We start from the raw sequence: 22,645 nt of genomic DNA on the forward strand, positions 1-22,645 counted from the left end.
GGCTTGCCCCTTATCCTGAGCTCCTCCCAGGAGGACGCAGGGCTCCCCTTTCTGTCCACTCCCCACTTCGAGGAGTCTCTCCGGTGGAGAAGGCCAGGGCAGGAGCGCCAGAGAATCCAGGTGGCAGATGAAGGGGACGAGGGGCCAGACTCTCGTTGTGGGAAGCTCAAACAAACGTTAGCCTGGGGTTACAGCTCTCCCCAGAGGGAACAGGCTGGGGCCTCAGAACCAGCTGCTAGTACCAGGAGCCTGCAGAGAAAACTGAGGGGTGGAAAGGGAGGGAGCACACAGAGGGGCCTGGGGAGAGACCCAGCTCCCTGTCCCCACCCAGTCCCTGTCCCCCCCTGGGGACTGAGGAGGCTCCTATCCTGCCCAAATCTGTCCTAAGGACCTCCTCCAGCTCAGCGCACCAGCCTTTCCCACCACAGCCCTCCTGACCCACCTGGCATGTGGCCCCACCAGGTCACTGCAGACTCCTGTCCCTCCAGAGAGGTGAAGAGTGTTTCAGGCCTTCCTGGAGGACAATGGTCCTGTCCCAGGTGGCAGTCCCCTTCCCAGACAGAGTCCCGCTCCCATCCTGGACCCCGCAGGCAGGAGCTGGGGGTGGTTGAGGAGAGGTACCAGCTGGGAGCACCGGCTCAGGTGCTCTCCTGAGCACATGCTATCTGGATGTGACTCTGGGTGCCCTCGTCTGGGGTGGCCTGCTTGCTGGGGCTTCCCCGAGCCTGCTGCCCCTGTGGGGCAGAGGGGAAGAGGGCGCCGGCCCAGGGAGACTGTGGGAGTCTGTCAGTGTCCTAAACACTTGCGAGCGCAGCCCGAATGTCATGACTGTGTGGGAGCGAGTCTGACTCAGGCAGAGTCTAGGGACACGTGTGCTGGAGCCCGTGCTAGAGGTTCTGTGAGGACTGTCCGTGGTAAGATCCGATCTTTTCTGAGTACTTACTATGGGCGGGGAATGCTGCTGACCTCCCAAGGGTCCCTGCTTAAGCCCATTTTGCAGAGGAAGACTGAGGCTTGGAGAGGTTAAGTAATGAATGTTAGAGCTAGGGTTCTACTAGTTAGTTAAATACTAGGGTTTCACTGGTTAGTAAGGGCCAGGCCGGTTGGCAGTGTTAACCACCGTACTGAGCTGCAGGACAGAGGAGGGCAGGGACCTGAAGGGCTTCTGCAGTGCCTGTTGGCTCATAAGTCACTTAGTCTCTGCCCTCAACTGGGCTCCAAACTCCCCCTTCCCCACCACCACCCATATAAAAGTCGCCAAATCCCTCAACACTTAAATCTCTATTATCCAGGGGGAAAGAGAGGCAGAGTCAGGGCCAGGATCTGGGGGTCCCAAGGTGTAGCATTTAGACAGAGTGTATATTTCATTTTCTGACTGGTTCTGTGCAGGGGTCCTCAGCTCAGAAAACCCTGTCATGTGCCAGAGTCCTACTCACACCCTTCCTTCTTGTCACTGTCCCCCAGGCCCTTTGTCTCCCCACACCCAGCAATTCAGCCTGCCTCCTTTGTGCCCCTGAACCCCCAAGCAGTCCATTCCCCCATGTGCCGGTGCTTCACGGGACCAGCCCCTGATGGTGACAGCCTGTGCCCGCCTGTGCCAGCCCATGCCCGCCGGTGCCAGCCTGCACCCCTGCACCAGGGCAGCTGGCCTGGGCCAGGCTTGGCTGGCTCAGGGCTCCAAGGGCCGGCTCTGGGCCTGGCATAGCTCCACTCCTGCCTTGCTCCTGACAAAAAGGCACCCTCCACCCTGGGCATTCTAGAATGTGCCATAGGGCAGATGGTATAGGGAGACAACTGGGTCACACTTAGTGGGTCAGAAGGTTCTGCAAAAGGCAGTGTTTTCATTACTTTCTCACCAGTGCTTAGCACAGTGCCTGGTGTGTGTGACCCAGGCTGTGTGTGTGTGTGTGTGTGTGTGTGTGTGTGTGTGTGTTCGCACAAGGCCTTGGCACACAGCGGAGCTCAAGGTACATCTGATTGGGCTGACTGGTCTCTAGTGCTCCCCAAAGGCCACTCCAGGAGCACACTGATCCCAACCCCTCTCCAACCCCTGTCTCTTGAGCCTACAGGTCTCAGTCCCCAGAGGGTGCCCAGGGCCCTTTAGCCCAAGGTGACTGATAAAAGTCTGGATTAAACTAAACTGTGCAATGAGCAGTGGGATTGTGTTATTCATGATGTATGCCTATGGTAAGTGATAACATATTCTGACCACTGTGGGTGACGAGTGCTCCAGGGGGAGTGATCCTCCTGGTGGATCTCAGAGAAACAAGGCAGGAACTGGGTCATCAAGCCCTGTGCTGGGTGGGGACACACACACACACACACACAGACTAGACATAACTCATAAACAGACACAGACACGTGCATATACACAGACACATAAAGACCAGACCACACATATACGCAGGGGCATACAGACAGACACAGCACATGGATGCAAATAAACGTCACATATGTGTGTGCGCGCACGTGCACACACACTCACACTCTCTCTCTCCAGCACTGCTGGTGGGCACCTGCCCCGAAGTCTCCAGCCCCAGCCCCAGCTCCCTGGTCATCTGTTTCTGCTTTGCTCTGGCACACTCAGGGTAAGCGCCTGGAGCCGAAGCTCCTCCCCGAGTCCGCACCCTGCCCCCTCACTGAGCTCCCAGGACTGGCAGGCAGACAAAGGGCAGGAAGCAAACAATGATCGAGCACCTTCTCTGAGCCAGACTTCAGGACGTGGTGCGGGAGCACCACCAGGCGTTTTCAAACTTTTTGGAGCTGCAGAACCCTCTGTTTAAAGGGAACTTCCAGGAGGTGAAGCAGATTCCAGAGGAGCTGCTCTGGCTAAGTGGGGAAGGGATCTGGAGCCCTATTCTCCTCTCTCCCTTCCCCCAGCCAAACCGTGGCCCCAAGGCAAGTCCAAATAGCCAGAGACTTCCTGCAGGGCGCGCCATTGCCTCTCGGAACATTCCGAACAGCCCCGTAAAATAAGTGTTCCGTGGAGAAACCGGCCCTTCCACCAGGAGTAACTTGTCCAGGCTCACAAAGCTGTGAGGAGACAAAGCAGTATCATTGGCTCCGGCCTGTGGATTCCAAAGCCTGCGATGGCTCACAGTGCCCCAGGGGCTCCCCGTCAGGAGGACAGCTCCCTGCGTTTGTACAGTATCCAGAGCCATACTTCTAGATTCTTCCATGACTAAACACCCTGCTGACCCTAGAGACCCGAGGCTGTGTGTGTGTGTGTGTGTGTGTGTGTGTAAAGATACATGAGTGTGTATGTGAAGACGGGTGGGGAAGGGGGTGGGAGTGTGTGAAGTGTGTAAAAGTGTATGAGGCAGTATGTAAGAGGCAGAGTGTGTGTGCACATGTGAGAGTGTGTGAGACAGAAAGGGTGTGAGCGAACACATGAGAGAGAGTGTGAGGGCGTGTGTGGGTGTGCCCCCGGGCCTGCCCTTGCGGGGGCACTGAAAACTGGAGCAACGGGGACGGGCTCTCTGGTGAGCTCGATGTGCGACCTCGTGCCGCCACTGGCCGCAGGGGGATATAGCAGCTGTTCTCCACCAGCTGAACGGGACACACAAGTAACAGGGCGCTTTGCTAGGCACCGGGGACACCGAGATGAAGAAGCCGGTGCCTGCCCTGGGGGAGCTCACAAACTTCCAATCGGAGGCAGACACACCTCCACAGGTGGGCTCCAAGGGTCTAGTCAAGAGCAGAGCTGACATCTAACCATGTGCACGTGGGGGCATCCGAGGGGCTTCCCGGCAAGGGCAGAATTGCCGGGTTCAAGTCCGGAAGTGAAAGTGGCCAGGACAGAGAAGGGTGCATGGTCGGGGAGAGGTGACACCCGGTGGCTTCCCCACAAAGGGAAGTGGATATGAGGCCGGGGTTGGGGCCGAGGAGGGAGTGCCACGTGTTGAAACACCATTCCCTACCTCCACCCCCACCGACAGACACCCAGCTTTCAGCCAGTGGCCTCCCTGCCGACCCTCCCCCCACCAACCCCAGCGCCGGTTCCCTCTCTCTCTCTCCCCTCCCCCAGCTCCTTCAGGAGACAGCTCTAGCTGTTCAGGAGGCAGAGAAAGGATGTGGGTGGCCGGATGTTGAAGTTTAAAAGGGTTTGGGAGCCCTTTCTTTCCAAAGGAATAGAAGTGAGACAGGGAGATCCTGAACTTGGCATTGGTCTTCAGACCTTGCCCTGGTCCCCGGGAGCCCGTAGCCTGCCTTCTTCCCCCGACCTCCCCCCACCCCCATCCAGGGGACAGCATTCCATTGGCCACCCTGCACTCTCAGTCAGGCAGCATTGCAGTCTCAGAGCTACAAGGGACCTTAGAGCACCCATTTTACAGATGAGGACACTCGGACCCAGAGATGGTGTGGGTCTTGCCACCAGGTAGTGGAAGATCCCCCCAGCCAGGCTGTCCCCTAGTCCCAGTCCCCTCCTCCTACTCCTCCTCCTCCTCCTCCTCCTCCTCCTCAGGATTCTAGAAAGCCACAGGGCAGAGAAGTAGAATGTGCATCTGGGTTACCCGCTCCCTGGAGCAGCTCTGACAGGGAGCCCTGGGGGCCCAGTGACCCAGTCTCCCTCTATAACCAGAAAGCAGACCCCTGAGATTCCACACTTCCCACCCAGACCTCAGAATGTCAGCCTGGAGATGGGGAGCAGACGGAAAGGCTGGCCCTGCCCGCCCCTCTCAGGATGAGGCCCCATCTCCCCTGCCGATGGAGGGGGAGCTCTGACTTGCTCTGGGTGCCCCCCGCCCCAGGGAACAGTTTTAACCCTCTGGGAGCTTCAGTAACTCTTTCATCCCAGAAGGCCTGTGGGGGCCCATTAGCCCACCTAGTTGGGGAGAACTGCTGATGGGGGCCAAGGTCATGGCTTCATGGTACACACAACATAAGTGCCTCACCCGGGGACCCAGGTGAGAGGGTGGGAATGAACCAGTCGCTGCTAGAAAAACAAGGAAGGGGGTGTCTGGGGGGCTCAGCGGGCCAAGAGTCTGAGTCTGACTCTTGATTTCAGCTCAGGTCATCATCTCATGGTTCGTGTAATCAAGCCCCACATCAGGCTCTGCGATGACAGCTTTCTCTCTCTCTCCCTCTCTCTCAAAATAAATTAAAAAACATTCAAAAAATAAAACAAAGAAGGCTCCAGAGGGGCTTATCGCCCCCTACCCAGGCAGCTGAGGGGGCAGGGGCTGGGGAAATTGGGCCCCAAATGCTGGAAGGTGTTCCCCACCCCCACCCCCAGGCCCCGCCCTGTTGTCTTCCGGACCCCACAACAAGATCTCTTAAGGGGTGAGGGGCAGCTGGGTTCTCGCCTCCAATTAGCCACTGATTTCACTTCCTGAGCCAACCCCTGCCGGCTGCAGGGGAGGTGGGGGGAGGGCATATACAGGGCAGAGCCAGACTCCCAGGGGGCCAGTACTAGGCACTCAGTCTGGGAAGAGCTCCTAGCTAACAGCCAAGCCCCTTCCCCCTCCCTCCCTCCCCCCTCTCCCCTCCCCCCCCCAACCCTGGGGAGGATGAATGCAATTCCAGGCCTGGGTGAAAACAGTGCAGACCCAGGAGGCAGGAGGGGCGCTCCCCGACTCAGAGGCCTCCCCATCCTCTGCCTCCCCAGGTCCTTCTCAGCCTCCAGCTGGACTCTCCCCTCCCCGAGCTGAGGATCCCCTCCTCAGCTCCCCATCTCTGCCCAGAATGCTCACCATGGGGACACCCACCAGGAGGAAGTCACACCTGCTGCTGCTGCTGCTAGTCACTGTGGCCCTTGTCTCCTCTCCAGGTAAGAGGCCTCATCTGGGCTCCAAAGTCCAGCAGGGTGATCATCTCGTTATATCACTGCTATTATTGTAGCGATGACTTCAGAAATTACTGACCCTGCGTTGCCGCGGCACTTCGATTTCTGAGGCCCCTTCCTTTGCTTAAATGTCCCCATTTGTGGATCTTACCTTCCCCCTGAGGTTAGAAGGAATGAGTCGCGCCATAATGTAGGTGGAAGAAGCAGGATCCAGAGAGGGTAAGTGGCTTGCCTTGGGCCCACACAGCAAGATCACGGCACATCTGGATCTCCGTGATATCAGCCCGGAGCCGCTGCCTCTGAGGAGTCGCGCTGTCCAATATGGTAGCCACATGAAACTATTAGACTGGGATTAAATTAAAATTTAAAATGAGTCCTTCAGTTATACAAGCCACATATTGGATAGCACAGATTATAGAACGTTTCCATCATCACAGAAAGTTCTATTGGATGGCACTGCTGCTCTAGCATCCTCTGACTTGAGGAGATGGGGATCAGTATCACGAACCTCTAGGAGGGCTCCCCAGGGCCGAGCTGCAGCCTGGCCAACGGACCTAGTGTGGAACAGGATGTGAGGAGAAATGAGGCACAGCAGGGGGGTGGCCTTTTGCCCAAAGGGACCCAAGCAAAGGATCCCATGCCAAGGGTGCTGCAAGGCAGGGAGAGGGGAGGAGGGGGGCTGGCAGAAGAGGGCAGTGTGGGCCCAGATCCCACTCTGGAGAGTGTACCAAGAAGGAGGTACCAGAGACCAAGCCTGTCCAAGAGCTGGAGGGAGGTCCCCCAGCCCCCTGCTGCTGCACGGAGGGACCTGGAGGGACCTGCTGAGACCACCGCTTGGCCTCTCTGTCCTGACCCCCAGCCCAGATCAATAGATGCTTCTTTTCTCCTTAAAGGCCCCCATGGGAGAAAAAGGACCCATCCCCCACCACCCTTCCGGAGTTGTAGCAGCCTCTGACTCCCCACCCCACACCCCCTGCAAGGCTGCAGCCAGCACGTTCTAGGTCCTCTGTCTCATCAGGGGAGGACGCCACTGGCACACTTTCAGACGTTCTCATTCCGTCCTAACTGCCTCCCAGTCCTGCACCCAAGTCAGTGAGGCTGCTAGGAAATAAAGCTGACCCAGAGGCTGGAGGGGGCCTTCCAGCAACCCCACTCTCAGGCCTAGCTACCTGTGCCCGGGGCCCACCAGGCCAGAGGAGCTGCTGGGGTGGGGAGTCCAGGCTGCGCAGAACAGGGGACAGCCACCCCAGAGAGAGCAGTGGAGGGGAGCCTGGGGTCCTCAGCACCGCCCTCCCTCGGGAAAGAGTGCCGGGACCTCGGCATCTGAGGCAGGCGGTGTGGGCAGCCGCGGGGCTCTCAGACCCAGAGATGCAGGAAAGCCCAAGGAGAGGGGACCTGGTCTGCCACACCCACGAGCTCCAGAGACACGAGTGGAACACCCCATCGCCTGTTCTCGGCCCTCCCAGAAAGGTGTCTCGGCTCTGGGCTCGCCTGGCTAAGCTGCCCTGGAGAAGCAGCCTTGGGTCCCTGGCACCCTGACAAGGAAAGGCAGCGAGGAAGCCCCCCTACATTTTCATCTCTCCGGCCCCTTCTACAAGCTTCCCGATGCCCATGTTCACCGGGGACGGGCGGGGCGGGGGCAGCGTTGCCAGAACAGGGAATCAGAGAAGAGAGAATCAGAGAGGATGAGGGACACGGGCAGCAAGGAGGGGTGGCCTTGTGTGGGTGGGTGTGAGCGCAGCCTCAGAGGAAGGTGTGGGGTGAACGAGACTGTGATTGTGGATGTTTCAGAGGGTGGCAATGTCAGCGGGTTGTTGTGTGGACCGGGTGCGACATCTGGGGGGATGACGAATGCGCGTGGAAAGCCTCACAGCAAGTGTGATGGCTCTCGACCCCAGCTGCCCTTCCCAGGGCCCGCGACGCGCTGTGATTCGGCACCTCTGGGATGGGCCAGAGCCTCTGATGGTTCCGATGGGGAAGCGGGGTCAAGAATCACGGACACTGTGGTTAAGGATGGCTGGCTGTGGGTGAGGCTGGCCAGGGTCCAGATCCATGGATCTGCTCCTTCTCGCTGTGTGATTTGGAGAAGTTATTTAACTTTCCTAAATCTCAGTTTCCACATTAGTTAAATAAGGAAGTGGCAATAGCTGTCTTGTAAAGAGGTTATGCGCAAGAAATATGGAGCGTGGGATCCGATACAGAGCAAGCACTCGATAAAGAGCACCTGCTTTTATTATTATGGGTATATGGATATATATACATAAGCACGTACATATACGTGTGTAGCCGGATGCGCATGGGAACACGTATCTGTCCACTGGAGTAGCTTAGAGAGGTACGTGTATATATGTGATGTGTGTGTGCGTGTGAGGAAGGGTGTGCAAGTGAGAGGTGTGGAAATGTACATATGTGGATGAGGGTGTGGGCATGGCTGAGTGCAGAGGACAAAGGTTTTTCGGGAAGAAAGCCCGTCTTAAAGCATCAGTGTGCCCCAGGCCCATTCAGCCACCCCCTGCCATGCCCACAGAGCTACTGGAAGCTGTTATCATATAAGGTGGTTCCCAGCAGCCTAGCTGCCCCCGTCACCCCTCCTTTCCCTCCCATCCTGGCAGCCCCAGCTGGGGCAGGGGTCCCTCCCCTCCACCACCATCATTAACTTGGGATTAAGCTGGGCTCTCCAACTGAGATGCTGCGGGCGCCATAGCTGCCTCCAAGGCCCCATGGCGGCAGGGAGGGATAGTGATGGGTGGTGGGGAGGGGGAGGGGGAGGGGGGGTGCCATTTCAGGGAGCCCGGCCTCCTTCCTCATTCTGAGAGCTGCTTAACAGCTGCCCTCATTCCCCAGGGGCCAGGGCTGGGCCTCAGCTGTGGCACGGGGGTGCACCCCCCCCCCACCCCTGGAACAGGGCTGACAGCTGGATGCGCTGGGACAGGAGGCACTAATTGGTTAATGGGGATCCCAGCCCCCACGACCCACCAAGGAGGGCCTGAAATCAGCTGGATTGTGGGGGTAGGAGGCAATTAGGGGTGGCCTGGCCCCTGCCTGATACCACAAAGGCAAGGCATGGCTGGCCCCATGAGTCAGCAAAGAGAGCCCACTCCCCACCCCTGTGGGAAGGAAGACAGGTGTGAAACGCCGGCCTCTGTGCCTCAGTGTCCCCTGCCCTGGTGCATAAAGAAAGAGGCATCCGCCCTGGGAAGGGGCCAGGCATGAAAACTTCATTTGCTCAGCAAATTCAGGAGGCCGGGATCTAGACCCGCGTGTGCCACAGACTTGCCTTGTGGCCGTGAACAAGTCATTCCCTTTCCCGGGCCTTTCTTTCTTGGATTATCACACCTCACTCGTAGAAAAATGCCCCCAAAGCAACCTGCACCCCCTCCACCACCGTGAAGCCTTCCTTCTCCCCCTAAGCTCCCCCTGCCCCATGGCTTGGGTCCGGCAGACATTTTCAGAGCACACACCCTGTGCCAGACTGAACCCTCCTCCAGGCCCTGGGAGGTGAGTTCGCATTCTTTCCATTTCACAGGTCATGCTGTTGAGGCTCAGAAGGGGTCTGTAACAGCTAATAAGAGGCCAAGAGCCAGATCACTGGCTGGAAGGGACATTAGGCTTCAGGGACGCACGTTCTCTCTCCGCCTCCTTAACCAGTGGTTTCCCATGCATCTCACACCCTGCAGGCCAGCGGGTCCCACCCTGAGGGCCCCTGCATCTAGAACTCCCACTGCTTTTATGGTCCTCACCACCTTGTCCCGTCTTTAGTGTCTCCGTCCCCAGAATGCAGGTCCCTTGAGGAAGAGGGGCTGTGTCTTAGTCACCTTTGCCACACAGCCTAGCCCAGTGCCAGGTACACAACAGGTGCTTAATACCCGAGTGTAGGACGGGTGATTGACTCGACTAACTTGGCCAGCCGGAACCTGCCCAACCAGCTGAAATTCAAGTTTTAATTAACTAAAATTAAGTCAAATTTAAAATTGGGTTCCTCAGCTGCACCAGCCACATCTCAAGGGCTTGACAGCAGGCGGCTGATGGCTACCGTATTGGTCAGGGCAGAAAACGGAAGCTTCCATCACTGCAGAAAGTTCTACTGCACGGCACTGCCCTACTGGGCCCCAGGCCCTCAGGCCTCTGGTGCTGTTCCCCCACCTACAGCTTGGAGTTCAGCCCGGGGATCCCCGGCCACTTTCGGGCCAGTCTTTGAAGATCAGCCCCTCGGTCTGCTGTTCCCGGAGGAATCCACTGAGGAGAAGGTGACGCTGGCGTGCCGTGCCCGGGCCAGCCCTCCAGCCACCTATAGGTGAGACCCCGACGGTGGGCGCCGGGGAAGGGGGGGGCGCCCTGGGCAGCCGTGACGTTGTTCCTCACACCAGCCCTGGCACCAGGCAGGGTCCAGCCACTCAGGATGGTCTCCTCCTCTGCCCCCGCTTGCAGGTGGAAGATGAATGGTACCGAGATGAAGTTGGTGCCAGGTTCCCGCCACCAGCTGGTAGGGGGCAACCTGGTCATCATGAACCCCACCAAGGCACAGGACGCCGGCGTCTACCAGTGCCTGGCCTCCAACCCAGTGGGCACCATCGTCAGCAGGGAGGCTGTGCTCCGCTTCGGCTGTGAGACCCGCGGGGGTGCCAGGATGCTCCGGGGGAGGGGAATAGGGAGCTGGGGAAAGTGTCTAGAAAGGGCAGGTGACTGCTTCCCACGGAGGCTGGACTGGGGGAGGCCCCCAGGCTTGGAGGACGGTGCCCGAGCACCGGATCTTTATCTCCAGTTCTGCAGGAGTTCTCCAAGGAGGAGAGAGACCCAGTGAAAACCCACGAAGGCTGGGGGGTGATGTTGCCCTGTAACCCACCTGCCCACTACCCAGGTGAGTCGGGACCCTGGCCCGAGGTTAGACATAGGGCACAAGAGGGGCTTCAACCACTCAGCAGGGGAGGAAAAGGCGGTGAGTGACCCTTGGAAGCACCGATCCCTGGGTCCCCAACTCAAAATGATTTTGTGTCTGACTCAAAATGAGTCTGTCATTCGCTAGCTCTGTGCCCTGCCTCCTCCTTCAGACTGGGAGCACCCCAAGGGCAGGAGTAAAGTCAAGTCACATCTTCCTTCTGGGTCTCCCCTCAGCACCAGCTCCGAGAACGGGGCTCTCAGGACTAGGTCTAGAGATCCCCCCCCAGCATGCTGAGGGCCTCCCCCCACAGCTGCCCCGTCAGCCCAGAGCCCCGCGGTTTCCTCAACCCCAGCCCCCCACGTCCTATTTAGGCCTGTCCTACCGCTGGCTCCTCAACGAGTTCCCCAACTTCATCCCGACGGACGGGCGTCACTTCGTGTCCCAGACCACGGGGAACCTGTACATTGCCCGGACCAACGCCTCAGACCTGGGCAACTACTCCTGCCTGGCCACCAGCCACATGGACTTCTCCACCAAGAGCGTCTTCAGCAAGTTCGCTCAACTCAACCTGGCTGCTGAAGGTCAGGGTCGGTGGGCACGGCGGGGAGGAGAGAGCTGAAAGGGTCAGCAGATATTGGGAAAGAGGGTTCTCCCCTGGAGGTGGCGAAGGATGGCTTGCGAAGCCTGGGGTCTGGGGCCCGGACCCCTCGGTCCCCCGGCTGCAAAGCCTCAGACCCTTGGCCAGGCCCCCATGGGGAACCGAGGTCAAGAAGGAGTCGCCTCTGAGCTGTGCTGAGACCCTGAGCGCGCGAGCCTCAAGCCCGCCTCATTTGCATCCGATCTGCAAACTCCCTCTCTCCCCAGACACCAGGCTCTTTGCACCCAGCATCAAGGCCCGGTTCCCGGCAGAGACCTACGCGCTGGTAGGACAGCAGGTCACCCTGGAGTGCTTCGCCTTTGGGAAGTGAGTGGCGGAGGAGGGAGGGAGCAGGCCAGGGCGCAGCGTGTCAGAGCCCCCTCAGGGGCACGGGTGACCCCGGGGAGAGGGCAGGCGGGCTCCTGTTCTGCTATCTTTGTAGCAGACCCTTCGCAGGGTCGAGCAGAGATCCCAGTGGGTGGTGACCACCACTCACTCAGCACTCTGTCTCTGAGTGGGGCGTCATGCACACCAGGGGCCTGACACATAGTGGGTCCTCCCAGCAATGTCTGCCAAGCTCAGGCCGCTTATGCAACACCCAGGCCGGAGGCAGGTAGCACTGGGTACGAACCCCAGTCTGGCCTCCCGGGTTCAACCCCCAGCTCTGTCACTTGCTGGCTGGGAGACAATGGGTAAACCCTTAACCTCTCTGTGCCTCTGTGTCCTTATTTGTACACGGTAATAATGGTAGTACCTCTATGTGAAGTGCTTAGCACAGGGCCTGGCATTTAGCAAGTATTCTATGGATGGCAAGAGTTATCTTTTTTTTTTATATATATAAATTTTTTTTTTTAACGTTTATTTATTTTTGAGACAGAGAGAGACAGAGCATGAACGGGGGAGGGTCAGAGAGGGAGACACAGAATCTGAAACAGGCTCCGGGGTCCGAGCTGTCAGCACAGAGCCCAATGCGGGGCTCGAACTCACGGACCGCGAGATCGTGACCTGAGCCGAAGTCGGCTGCTTAACCGACTGAGCCAACCAGGCGCCCCAAGAGTTATCTTTTTAACAATTGTGATAGAAATCCCTCTCTCCTAGAAAAAGGATTCACTGGAACAGGGCTAAGCAAATAGGAGGTATTCAAATAGATGCCTGTAGAACAATTAATGTGATTTGTACATTGGTCCCCTCTTCCCTTATACCTCCTGTGGTTACCCAGGATGCCCCCTGCTTTGTGAAAAGTTATTGGACTTCCAGAAAATTCATATTTAAAGCACATGGAAGGTTCATAACTGAACCCTTTAAGAGTCACTGATACTCAAGTCGTTTTAGTATTTACAGATTGCTAATGACCACGGCTCTCTTGAAAAGCAGAGGCAAGGCCTTGTTGGGGAGAGGCGGGAGGGGACCCCCTCAAATCCCAGGCTACAGGCCACCGCTGAGGAGGGCAGTCCCAGAAGAGGCATGGTGGCCAGTGCAGGGTGGGGGTGGGGAGAGCAAGCCAGCTTCAGGGTACAGACCGCACGGAAGACCAAGTTCACCGGGGTCCCAATCGTTGCAGGGGAGAGGAGAGGAGAGAGGTGCCCTACTTCTTGCCACTTTCCCACCTGTGCTCTGGGCCAGTCCGGAAGAGGCCCCTCCCTTCCCCCTTGCCTCTCTCCCTCTGTCCCCTCCCAGGCCCTTGTCCACACCCCCCACCTGCCCGGCACCTCAGGGGAGGATCTGTGTGTGAGAAGCTGCAGACACAGGGGAGCCTACTTAGCACAGCAAACCCGCTCTGGCTCTGTCTTCCCCACCAGCCCTGTCCCTCAGATCAAGTGGCGTAAAGTGGACGGCTCCTTGTCCCCCCAGTGGGCCACAGCCGAGCCCACCCTGCAGATACCGAGCGTCGCCTTCGAGGATGAGGGCACCTATGAGTGTGAGGCGGAGAACTCCAAGGGCCGCGACACCGTCCAGGGCCGCATCATCGTGCAGGGTACAGGGCTGGGGCCCCCTGTCCCCCCCCCCCCCCGACTTCACTCTTATCATCCCTGAGGAAGCAGATCCAAAAGTCAGGGAGGGGACTGGGTGGCCCCTTGCTTAAGCCTTCTTGCCCTAGGGTTGCACTGGGGGTGGGGAGAGAAGAAGCTAGGGCTTCAGGCAGGGTTGCGGGAAGCAATGGAAGGCTTTAGAATGATCCAAGTTGCTCAAACAGCCACTGGCACAGACACAAAGTGCGGGCTTTCTTCGGCCTGCTTCTCACACCCCCTAAAGCCCTTCCCGGGGTGCTGATGGCGCCCTCTGCTGTCCATCACCGGAACTGCAGCCCTGCAATCCTGGTCCTCGGTGAGAGGGAGGCTCGTCCCAGCTCACCCCCGGCCTTTCTCTCCCTTGCTCCCCACAGCTCAGCCCGAGTGGCTCAAGGTGATCTCAGACATGGAGGCTGACATCGGTTCCAACCTCCGTTGGGGCTGTGCGGCGGCCGGCAAGCCCCGGCCCACGGTGCGCTGGCTGCGGAATGGGGAGCCTCTGACCTCCCAGGTAGACGCCCTGGGACTTCCCCCACACCAACCGCCGTCCTCTGTTCACCTGGTCCCCTCGCCTTCTAGACTGCCCGCTCCCCACAACCCTGCTCCACCACTGGCAGCCTCTCTGGGACAATTAGGGCACTTTGGGTGGTCGGCTCCAGGTGCTTCTTTCCCTCCCAGATTCACATGGCCACAGGCGGGTCAACCGGATGGAGGCCTGACTAGAGGGTCCAGAGACCTGGATCCAGGCACAACCCAGTCACAAAATCACCGTGTGGTCCCAAGGAGGTCACCTCGTCCCTCTGGCTTCAGTGGGCTGACATACAGGGGGGCCTGGCGGATCTCAGTCCTAGGATTCCAGGAGGCCCCGAGATGAGACAGGGCCTGTGAGCCCCTCGGCGGGCGAGGGGCGGTCTAGCATCTCTGCTGCACCTGCCCCTCCACCCCGGTCCTTCAGTGGCCCTGATGCCCCTACTCTGCCCCCTTCTGCACAGAACCGTGTAGAGGTGCTGGCTGGGGACCTGCGCTTCTCCAAGCTGAGTCTGGAAGACTCGGGCATGTACCAGTGCGTGGCAGAGAACAAGCACGGCACCATCTACGCCAGCGCGGAGCTGGCCGTGCAAGGTACAGGGCCCGGGGAGGCAGGGGACATCAGCAAGGACACATAGGCGGGGGCTAGAGGAGTTCTGAGTTCCAGCAGTTTCCTTTGTTTTTTTTTTTTTTAAAGTTTATTTATTTGGGGGGGGGGGGTTGGGGAGGGAAGAGAGAGAGAGAATCCCAAGCAGGCCCCACGCTGTCAGCGCAGAGCCCGATGTAGGGCTTGATTCCATGAACCGTGAGATCATGACCTGAGCCAAAATCAAGAGTCAGACGCTCAACTGACTGAGCCACCCAGGTGCCCCTGAGCTGCGGCATTTCTAAACACACAAACACATGCTGGCGGCTCCCCTTAGTTTTCCAGTGGCATCTGAGTAGAAGACAGGGATTTAAGGAAGGAGATGAGATGCTAGATTGAGAGCTTCCAGAAGACAGAGTCTCTTACTTGTTCCAGGTCTGGCACAGTTAAGGAAAGTGTTGGCTGCAGTGAAAAAGAGGTGGCCAAAGTCATTGGAAACCGAGTCGATCTGATGTGTGTTTAAACCAGTCCCTTCAGCTGGTTTAATCTCTTTGGCAATTTAATCTCTTTGTGTCTCAATTTCTTGATTCATAAAATGAGGGCCATAACAGTCCTGCCCTCATACTGCCGTTTAGAGGACTAAATGAGAGCGAGGTAAAGCAGAGAGGACCTGGCCATCACATAACAGGTGCCCTGGAGATGCCAGCTGGTGCTAGGGTTCTTTGTTGTGTGACTTGAGCTCGTGGGGCCTCAGTTTTCTCATCTGCAAAATGGATGTAATGATACCTACCTCATCAAGTTGGAGTGAGCTTAACTATGACTCATTCATTTATTTGTTCATGCAACCGTATTTATTCAACACCTCCTAAGGAGTGAACATGAATAAGGTCTCTTCCTTCAAGCATTTTACAATGCAGTGGAGACAGAGGGATGATCACAAAATCGAATAATTACATAAGACGATTTTGGACAGCCATCAAAAACACAGTATAAAGAAAACCTAGGGATGCCTGAGTGGCTCAGTCGGTTAAGTATCCGATTTCAGGTCAGGTCATGATCTAACGTTTCATGCGTTCGAGCCCCACGTTAGGCTCTCTGCTGTCACCGCAGAGCCCCCCCCTTGGATCCTCTGTTCCCCTCTCTCTGCCCGTCCCTTACTCTCTTTCTCCCTCCAAAATAAATAAACATTTTTTAAAAATCTAGCAGAGTGGTAGGAGTGAGGTGGGCCCATTAGATGGCATGGTCAGGTGAGACCTCTTTGGGGAAGTCACGCATTTGGGGTGTGACCTGAGCGTTAACAAGGAGCCAGCCATGTGAAGATCTGAGGGATTTTTAAACAAAACGTATGGCAAGTGCAAAGGTCCTGGGGCAGGAAAAATCTTGGCATCCTCAAAGGGCAGAAAATGGCCCAGGTGATTGGAGCATGATAAATGAGGGAGAGCGGCATGGGATGTGAGGGGAGAGGCAGGGTCGTATTTGTGAGCCCTCGTTGGACTTCATCCTGAGTGCATGTTTAAGTTTCTTACAAGAGGGGCGCCTGGGTGGCTCAGTCGATTAAGCGTCTGACTTCGGCTCAGGTCATGATCTCACGGTTCGTGGGTTCGAGCCCCACGTCGGGCTCTGTGCTGACAGCTCGGAGCCTGGAGCCTGCTTCGGATTCTGATTCTGTGTCTCCGTCTCTCTCTGCCCCTCTCCTGCTCATGCTGTCTCTCTCTGTTTCTCAAAAATAAATAAATGTAGAAAAACAAAATTTAAGTTTCTTAAAAGACATGCCAGGCTGCTGGCTGGAGCAGGAGACTGTAGAAAGAAAATGTAAAAACAGGAAGACCTCCTAGGGGGGTTTTCAATAGTTTGGCAGGGGACTTGGTGGCTTGGACCAGCGTGGTGGCAGTGGGGGGTAGGGGTGACAGGAAGGGCTGGATCCTGAGTGTATTTTGGACTGGCCTTGGAGGGTAGGTAAAACGCTCAGCATGCAGTCAGCTGACATCTTCATCAAGGGCAACGGGTACTGCTGTGATTCCCTGGGTGACTGCAGGGCACCCCCCTTTCCTTCTAGCACTGGCCCCCGACTTCAGGCTGAACCCCGTAAAGCGTCTGATCCCCGCGGCCCGCGGGGGAGAGATCGTTATCCCCTGCCAGCCCCGGGCGGCCCCGAAGGCTGTGGTGCTCTGGAGCAAAGGCACCGAGATTCTGGTCAACAGCAGCAGGTACAAACCCCACTCTACCCGCAGCAATTCCTGCCTCTCCCCGTCCACCACGAAGGCGAGTCCCCTTCCCGTGACGGCTGCAGGGTGACCCTAGGTTGGCCAGATCTGCTTTCTCCTTGCTGCAGAGTGACCGTAACTCCAGATGGCACCTTGATCATAAGAAACATCAGTCGGTCAGATGAAGGCAAATACACCTGCTTTGCTGAGAATTTCATGGGCAAAGCCAACAGCACGGGCATTCTGTCTGTGCGAGGTGAGGGGTGTGGCTTGGAGGAGGGTGGGTGGCTCAGCCACCACAGGGTCCCAGTCCCTCCTCGACACCCTGCTCTTATGTTCCCACCTTCATTTGCGTTTGGGTTTGGCTTGGAGGCTACCCCAGGATTGGACCTCATTTGGGACCACCTCCCCACCGCCATCCAGAATCTACTCCTGCCTCCCTTTCACACACTGGTGGGGCTGCTGGGAGGTCAAGATCCTGTTGGCCATGCTGCCTCTTCTCTCTCCTGGGGTTTAGGACACACCCTCTCACCCTGCCCCCCTCCCCCTGCCTGGGCCTCTTTCCTCCCCCATCCACCCCGGGGCCTTCTTTTGTTTGGCAGATGCAACCAAGATCACTTTGGCCCCCTCGAGTGCTGATGTCAACTTGGGGGACAGCCTGACCCTGCAGTGCCACGCCTCCCACGACCCCACCATGGACCTCACCTTCATCTGGACCCTGGATGACTTCCCCATCGACGTGGATAAGCCTGGGGGTCACTACCGGAGGGCCAGTGTGGTAAGGCCTGAGGCCAGACAACCCATGGCTCCTCCCTCCTTCTGGACAGAGGACCCAAGATGTCCTTGACCATGAGCACCCCCAAAGCCTTTCCCCATTCCCTCAGGAACACCATACATGGCAAGCTTACCCTTGGATTCGGAAGAAACGCCCTCCCTTAGACGGGCAGTTCCCAGCATTCCACTCGAAGGCTGTGCATTTAGGAGAGGGTTAGGGACAAACCTGAAATGCCAGGCGCCCAGCAAGACTCCCTCCCCACTACGGTTCCTGTTATCCTGAGCCCAGGGCAAGTGACATCATTAACTCGGACCATGGTTGACTGTCCTCAGTTATAAACTGTTGCTTAGTCCCGGGGTCCTAAGTGGGGAGAAGCTGACTCCACCCACCGAGCAGAGACTCTGAGATCCTGGGCGGGGGGGGTGGGGGGTCCGTGGATATAATGGAGCAGGGGACTCCGAGCCCTGCCTCGTGGCTCACAGCTTGCTGCGCTAGCCAGGGGCTCCTTCCCCTGACCTGCACCCCCCACTTCCTGTCCCCCACGTGCAGAAGGAGACGGTTGGGGATCTGACCATCCTGAATGCCCAGCTGCGCCACGGCGGGAAGTACACGTGCATGGCCCAGACGGTGGTGGACAGTGCGTCCAAGGAGGCCACGGTCCTGGTCCGAGGTGATGGCATTTCCCACCCCACCCCTAGCCCGACTCCTTCAGAGGCCACCTGGGCTATTCTGACCTTCGCTCCCTAACTCCCCTCCTCTCCCCAAAAGCTGCGGGGGGAAGGGCTTCTGAGAGAAGTTCCAGCTGATCCCATGGTCTTCAAAGGTCCTAAGTGAATTTTAAAAATCCACTTCCCAAGACTGAAGGACTTTGCTGAGGCCAGAAGTTCTCAAAGCCCAGTGCTGGGAAATCTGTACACATCTCTATGTGAAGGCCTCTGTGAGCCCCTCCAGCCTTGAACACATTTTTCCCACCTTACACCCCCCCCCCCCCACCCCTGCAACGCACTGCGGGGGAGGGGGGGGGGGGCCTTCCTTGTCCCCATGTGTGTTTGCTGCGCCCTCTGCTGCCGCCTCTTGGTACTGCACCAGCCCAAGCCAGCCTGGAGGAGACTGGCCCAAATTTTGAGGCCGCCCAATTCTGACCCAGTGTGCTCTCTTTGGGGCAGGTCCACCGGGTCCCCCAGGAGGTGTGGTGGTGAGGAACATTGGCGACACCACCGTCCAGCTCAGCTGGAGCCGAGGCTTTGACAACCACAGCCCCATTGCCAAGTACACCCTGCAAGCTCGCACTCCACCTGCAGGGAAGTGGAAGCAGGTTCGGACCAGTAAGTGTGAGGCTCCACCTAGATCGTTGCTGATGAGGCCTGGCTGAGCCTGGAACTTCAAAGAGGGACAATCTGAGGTCCTCTGACTGCAGGGAGCTCCTGGGCCATTGGGGGAGGTGGTCACGTGGACGGCAAGAGAGGGGAAGAGAACTGGAGAAGGGAGGCGCTCAGTCTGTGTCCTTGGAGCATTGGCAGATCATTACTGGGGCCCCCACTGATGCACCCAGCATCAACAAAGGCTCCCAGGCAGGGGAGTCTACTAGTTTTCCCATTGTTTCCAAAAGAGGTGTTGAGCACTAAGTGTATGGCAGGCACCATCATGAATACAATGAGGTGAGTCGGTCCCAGTCCCTGCCCTTCCTGTCCGGACTAACTAACGAGTGCGGGCACACTGACTCCGGGTGCCTTGCAGATCCCGCCAACATCGAGGGCAATGCCGAGACCGCCCAGGTGCTGGGCCTCACACCCTGGATGGACTACGAGTTCCGGGTCTTAGCCAGCAACATCCTGGGCACTGGGGAACCCAGTGGGCCCTCCAGCAAAATCCGGACCAAGGAAGCAGGTCAGAGCCCGAGGTGTCCCAAAGACAGGCAACGTCAGGGCACAGACCCAAGCCCTCCTTAGAGAGCCCCAGGCGGGCGACAATCACGCGGAGTTCCAACCCTCCTCACCAGGCTTCGGACTCTAACAAAAGAAACGAGAAAGGGACATGAGGCTAGGCAGGGCAACTGCACTGCCCAACGCACTGGGCCCTGGCCCATCGCCTGGGCCTGTGAGCCCTGCAAGAACCTTCTAGTCCAAACCCCTCCTTGCATTTTACTTTTTTAAAAATGTTTATTTATTTTGAGAGACAGGGAGGAGAGGCACAGAGAGAGAGAGAGGGAAGGAGGGAGGGAGGGAGAGAATCCCAAACAGGCTCCTAGTTCGGCACCTGATGTGGGGCTCGATCTCACAACCGTAAGATCGTGACCTGAGCCCAAATCAAGAGTCGGGTGCTTAACCGACTGCACCACCCAGGCACCCCAAATCCCTCATTTTAAAAAATGAGCCAACCTGGGGCACCTGGGTGGCATCCGACTCTTGATTTCGGCTCAGGTCATGATCTCATAGTTCATGGGATTGAGCCCCACATTGGGCTCTTTGCTGACAGCACAGAGCCTGCTTGGGATTCTCTCTCTCCCTCTCCCTCTGCCCCTCCCCTGCTCCCTCTCTCTCTCTCTCTCTCAAAATAAATAAATAAACATTTTAAAAAAATAGAAGTAAAAAAATTGGGCCAACCTTACAACTGCATGTGAATCTACAGTTATCTTAAAATAAAAGGTTTAAGTATTTTTTTATGGAAAAAATCAAAGTCTGGAGAAGGAAAGTGTCACACTGGCAGAGCCCGAACTTGAACTGAGGACCATGGGGTGATGAGCAGATATCCTCCCTAGTAGTGCATGAGCCGCTGAAATCCGTTAATGAGGAAGGGGTGTGTGTGTGTGTGTGTGTGTGTGTGTGTGTGTGTGTAGGGAAGCAGTCAGTGTCTCTAAGTCCTTTAGACAGTTTCTTGGGGAGCAGGTGGAATGGACAATCTTCCCACAAGCTCCCTGAAAAGCAGGTGGGTGTCAGAACCCAGCTGAGCGGAGAAGGCAAGGGAGAGAACTCAGGAGAGGCACACATCCCCCACCCTCTGAGACGTTCACAGATGAAGGTCCAGAAGACCTGGGGTCCTCAGACTGGCAACGTGGAATCAGGACCTTGCCCGCCCAACCCAGGCCTCCCACCCTTGACATGCAGTAAGGGTGTCTTTTTGTGTCCCTTAAACATGGTTTCCCACGTGCCCCAGGCCGACTCTCGTCCAGTCAGTCAACATTTTGAACTGGTACCTCTCTTGAGTAAGGAATTCTAGAAGGAGCACCTTCTTTGATCGAACTTCTTAGAGAATCAAATGCAGGGTAGGGCGTGGTCTCCATTCTGGTATCCCAGTTGGTGATCAAAAGACAAGGAGGAGGCAAAAGAAAGATGATGGGCTTTGAAATCAGAAGAGCTGAGTTCAAATTTGAACCGTGCCACTTATTAGCTGTGTGACCTTAGGCAAGTCACTTAATTGCTCTGAGCCTTGGTCTTTCCACTTGAAAAGGGTGCTATGCCCACCTCACAGGATCACAGGGGCCGCGTGTTGAAGCACCCCTTACAAGGCCAGGAACTGCCGTCATCAGAATCCAGGGATAAGTTTCCCACTGCTGGATTCTCTGCAGAAATGTTTGACCCTCAGCCAAGTTACCCCCTGCCAAGATTCGTGATCTAATTAAAGGGTCTTATTTTAATATCAGCCATGTTGAGTACTAGAGACAATTAGGGAATTAAACCTGCCATGAAAAGCAAAATCCTAATCAGACACTTTGCAACCCCAAAGAAATATTTGTTTGCATTAACTGCAGTTCTCGGTTATTTATTCCCCTTATTTTAAAGCAAACTGGGGTTGTCTGTTATTTAGTTGAAGCCGACAGGAGAGAAGACAGATCATTGATAGAGCATCTACTATTACGGAGTGTGGACAGGCAAACGAGCTCGCCATTGTCCTGTCTGATTGTATTCTCCTTACAGACCTTTGAGAGAAACACTATTATCCTCATCTTACGGAGCGGGGATTCAGAGGCTCAGAGAGGTTAAGTGAATTGCCCAGGGAAACACAGCTAGTAAGTGGCAGAGGTGGGATTTGATGTCGGGTCTGCCTTGACTCCACATCCAGAGGGCCTGTTGGAAGACAAAATTAGAGCCAATCTGAAGGGATAGGGATGTCCCCGTCCTAGTCTGCTTCACAGGCACAGGCTCTGGGCCTCTGCCCCCTCACTGCCCATTAACAAGCCACATCTGTGTCCCTTGGCCCCGACAGCCCCCTCAGTGGCACCCTCAGGACTCAGCGGAGGGGGTGGAGCCCCCGGAGAGCTCATCGTCAACTGGACGGTAAGCTGCAGGGACAGAGGACAGAGACAGTCCTGCCCCCCACCCATCCTGACTCATGTCCAGATTGGAGCAGCGTGTAGAGAGGACCCAGACAGCGCCACCGTGCAATCCCAACTCAGAGCAGGCCACGTCCTGTCCCTTCCCCTCGCACCCACCGCAGGATGAAAACCGCCAAGGCACACGAGTCCCGGGGCCACCCCTCTTGGCGAAGGCTGGGTGGGGCCGGAGGATGGGCAGGGAAACGCACCCACTGCGGCCCCTCGCCCATGCCACACGCTCTCGCCCCCCAGCCCATGTCGCGGGAGTACCAGAACGGAGACGGCTTCGGCTACCTGCTGTCCTTCCGCAGGCAGGGCAGCACCACCTGGCAGACCGCCCGGGTGCCTGGCGCCGACGCCCGGCACTTCGTCTACAGCAATGACAGCGTCCAGCCCTACACGCCCTTCGAGGTCAAGATCCGCAGCTACAACCGCCGCGGGGATGGGCCCGAGAGCCTCACCACGTTGGTGCACTCCGCTGAGGAAGGTGGGCCGCCCCATCCACAGCTGCCGGGCCGTGGGGTGGGGGGAGGGAGCGTGCTGCTCACACCCCACCTCGATTCCACACCAGGGGGGAGAAGGGCACCTGGCCTCATCCCTCACTCCCTCGTGTCCCCCTCAGGCCTGGGAGAAGGAGGAGGGAGGCTCTGCAAAGAGAAGTGGGCCTGGAGGTCGCTGTGAGAACCCCCACGCGGCTTCATTCTGGGCCCGGGCTCTCAAAATCCCTAAGCAAGGGCAGTCCTGGTTGGCAGATTCTCTGTAGGAAACAGGGAGGCCTGGGGGATCCAAACCCATTCTGTATCGATCCCCAGAGCCCAGGGTGGCCCCTACCAAGGTCTGGGCCAAGGGGGTCTCATCCTCAGAGATGAACGTGACCTGGGAACCCGTGCAGCAAGACATGAATGGCATCCTCCTGGGGTACGAGGTGAG

General features: G+C 57.3%; 1 protein-coding gene across 1 annotated transcript in view; it reads left to right on the plus strand.

Moving 5' to 3' along the window:
- CNTN2 (contactin 2) overlaps positions 1–22,645 on the plus strand; it is a 29,349-nt gene that overhangs the window by 3,755 nt on the left and 2,949 nt on the right. Inside the window, exons 2-19 of the mRNA XM_060644251.3 lie at positions 5,609–5,770; positions 9,935–10,079; positions 10,214–10,389; positions 10,548–10,643; positions 11,036–11,245; positions 11,529–11,628; positions 13,101–13,276; positions 13,685–13,821; positions 14,303–14,432; positions 16,481–16,631; positions 16,757–16,884; positions 17,231–17,406; positions 17,953–18,073; positions 18,570–18,728; positions 19,141–19,290; positions 21,607–21,677; positions 21,968–22,202; positions 22,528–22,640. Coding sequence (XP_060500234.1) covers positions 5,686–5,770; positions 9,935–10,079; positions 10,214–10,389; positions 10,548–10,643; positions 11,036–11,245; positions 11,529–11,628; positions 13,101–13,276; positions 13,685–13,821; positions 14,303–14,432; positions 16,481–16,631; positions 16,757–16,884; positions 17,231–17,406; positions 17,953–18,073; positions 18,570–18,728; positions 19,141–19,290; positions 21,607–21,677; positions 21,968–22,202; positions 22,528–22,640 — 2,559 coding nt within the window. The 5' untranslated portion in view covers positions 5,609–5,685. The remainder of the gene's footprint in view (positions 1–5,608; positions 5,771–9,934; positions 10,080–10,213; positions 10,390–10,547; positions 10,644–11,035; positions 11,246–11,528; positions 11,629–13,100; positions 13,277–13,684; positions 13,822–14,302; positions 14,433–16,480; positions 16,632–16,756; positions 16,885–17,230; positions 17,407–17,952; positions 18,074–18,569; positions 18,729–19,140; positions 19,291–21,606; positions 21,678–21,967; positions 22,203–22,527; positions 22,641–22,645) is intronic.

Source organism: Panthera onca, chromosome F1 (assembly GCF_046562875.1).
Source record: "Panthera onca isolate mPanOnc1 chromosome F1, mPanOnc1 haplotype 2, whole genome shotgun sequence".
In the NCBI taxonomy this organism is placed as follows: domain Eukaryota; kingdom Metazoa; phylum Chordata; class Mammalia; order Carnivora; family Felidae; genus Panthera; species Panthera onca.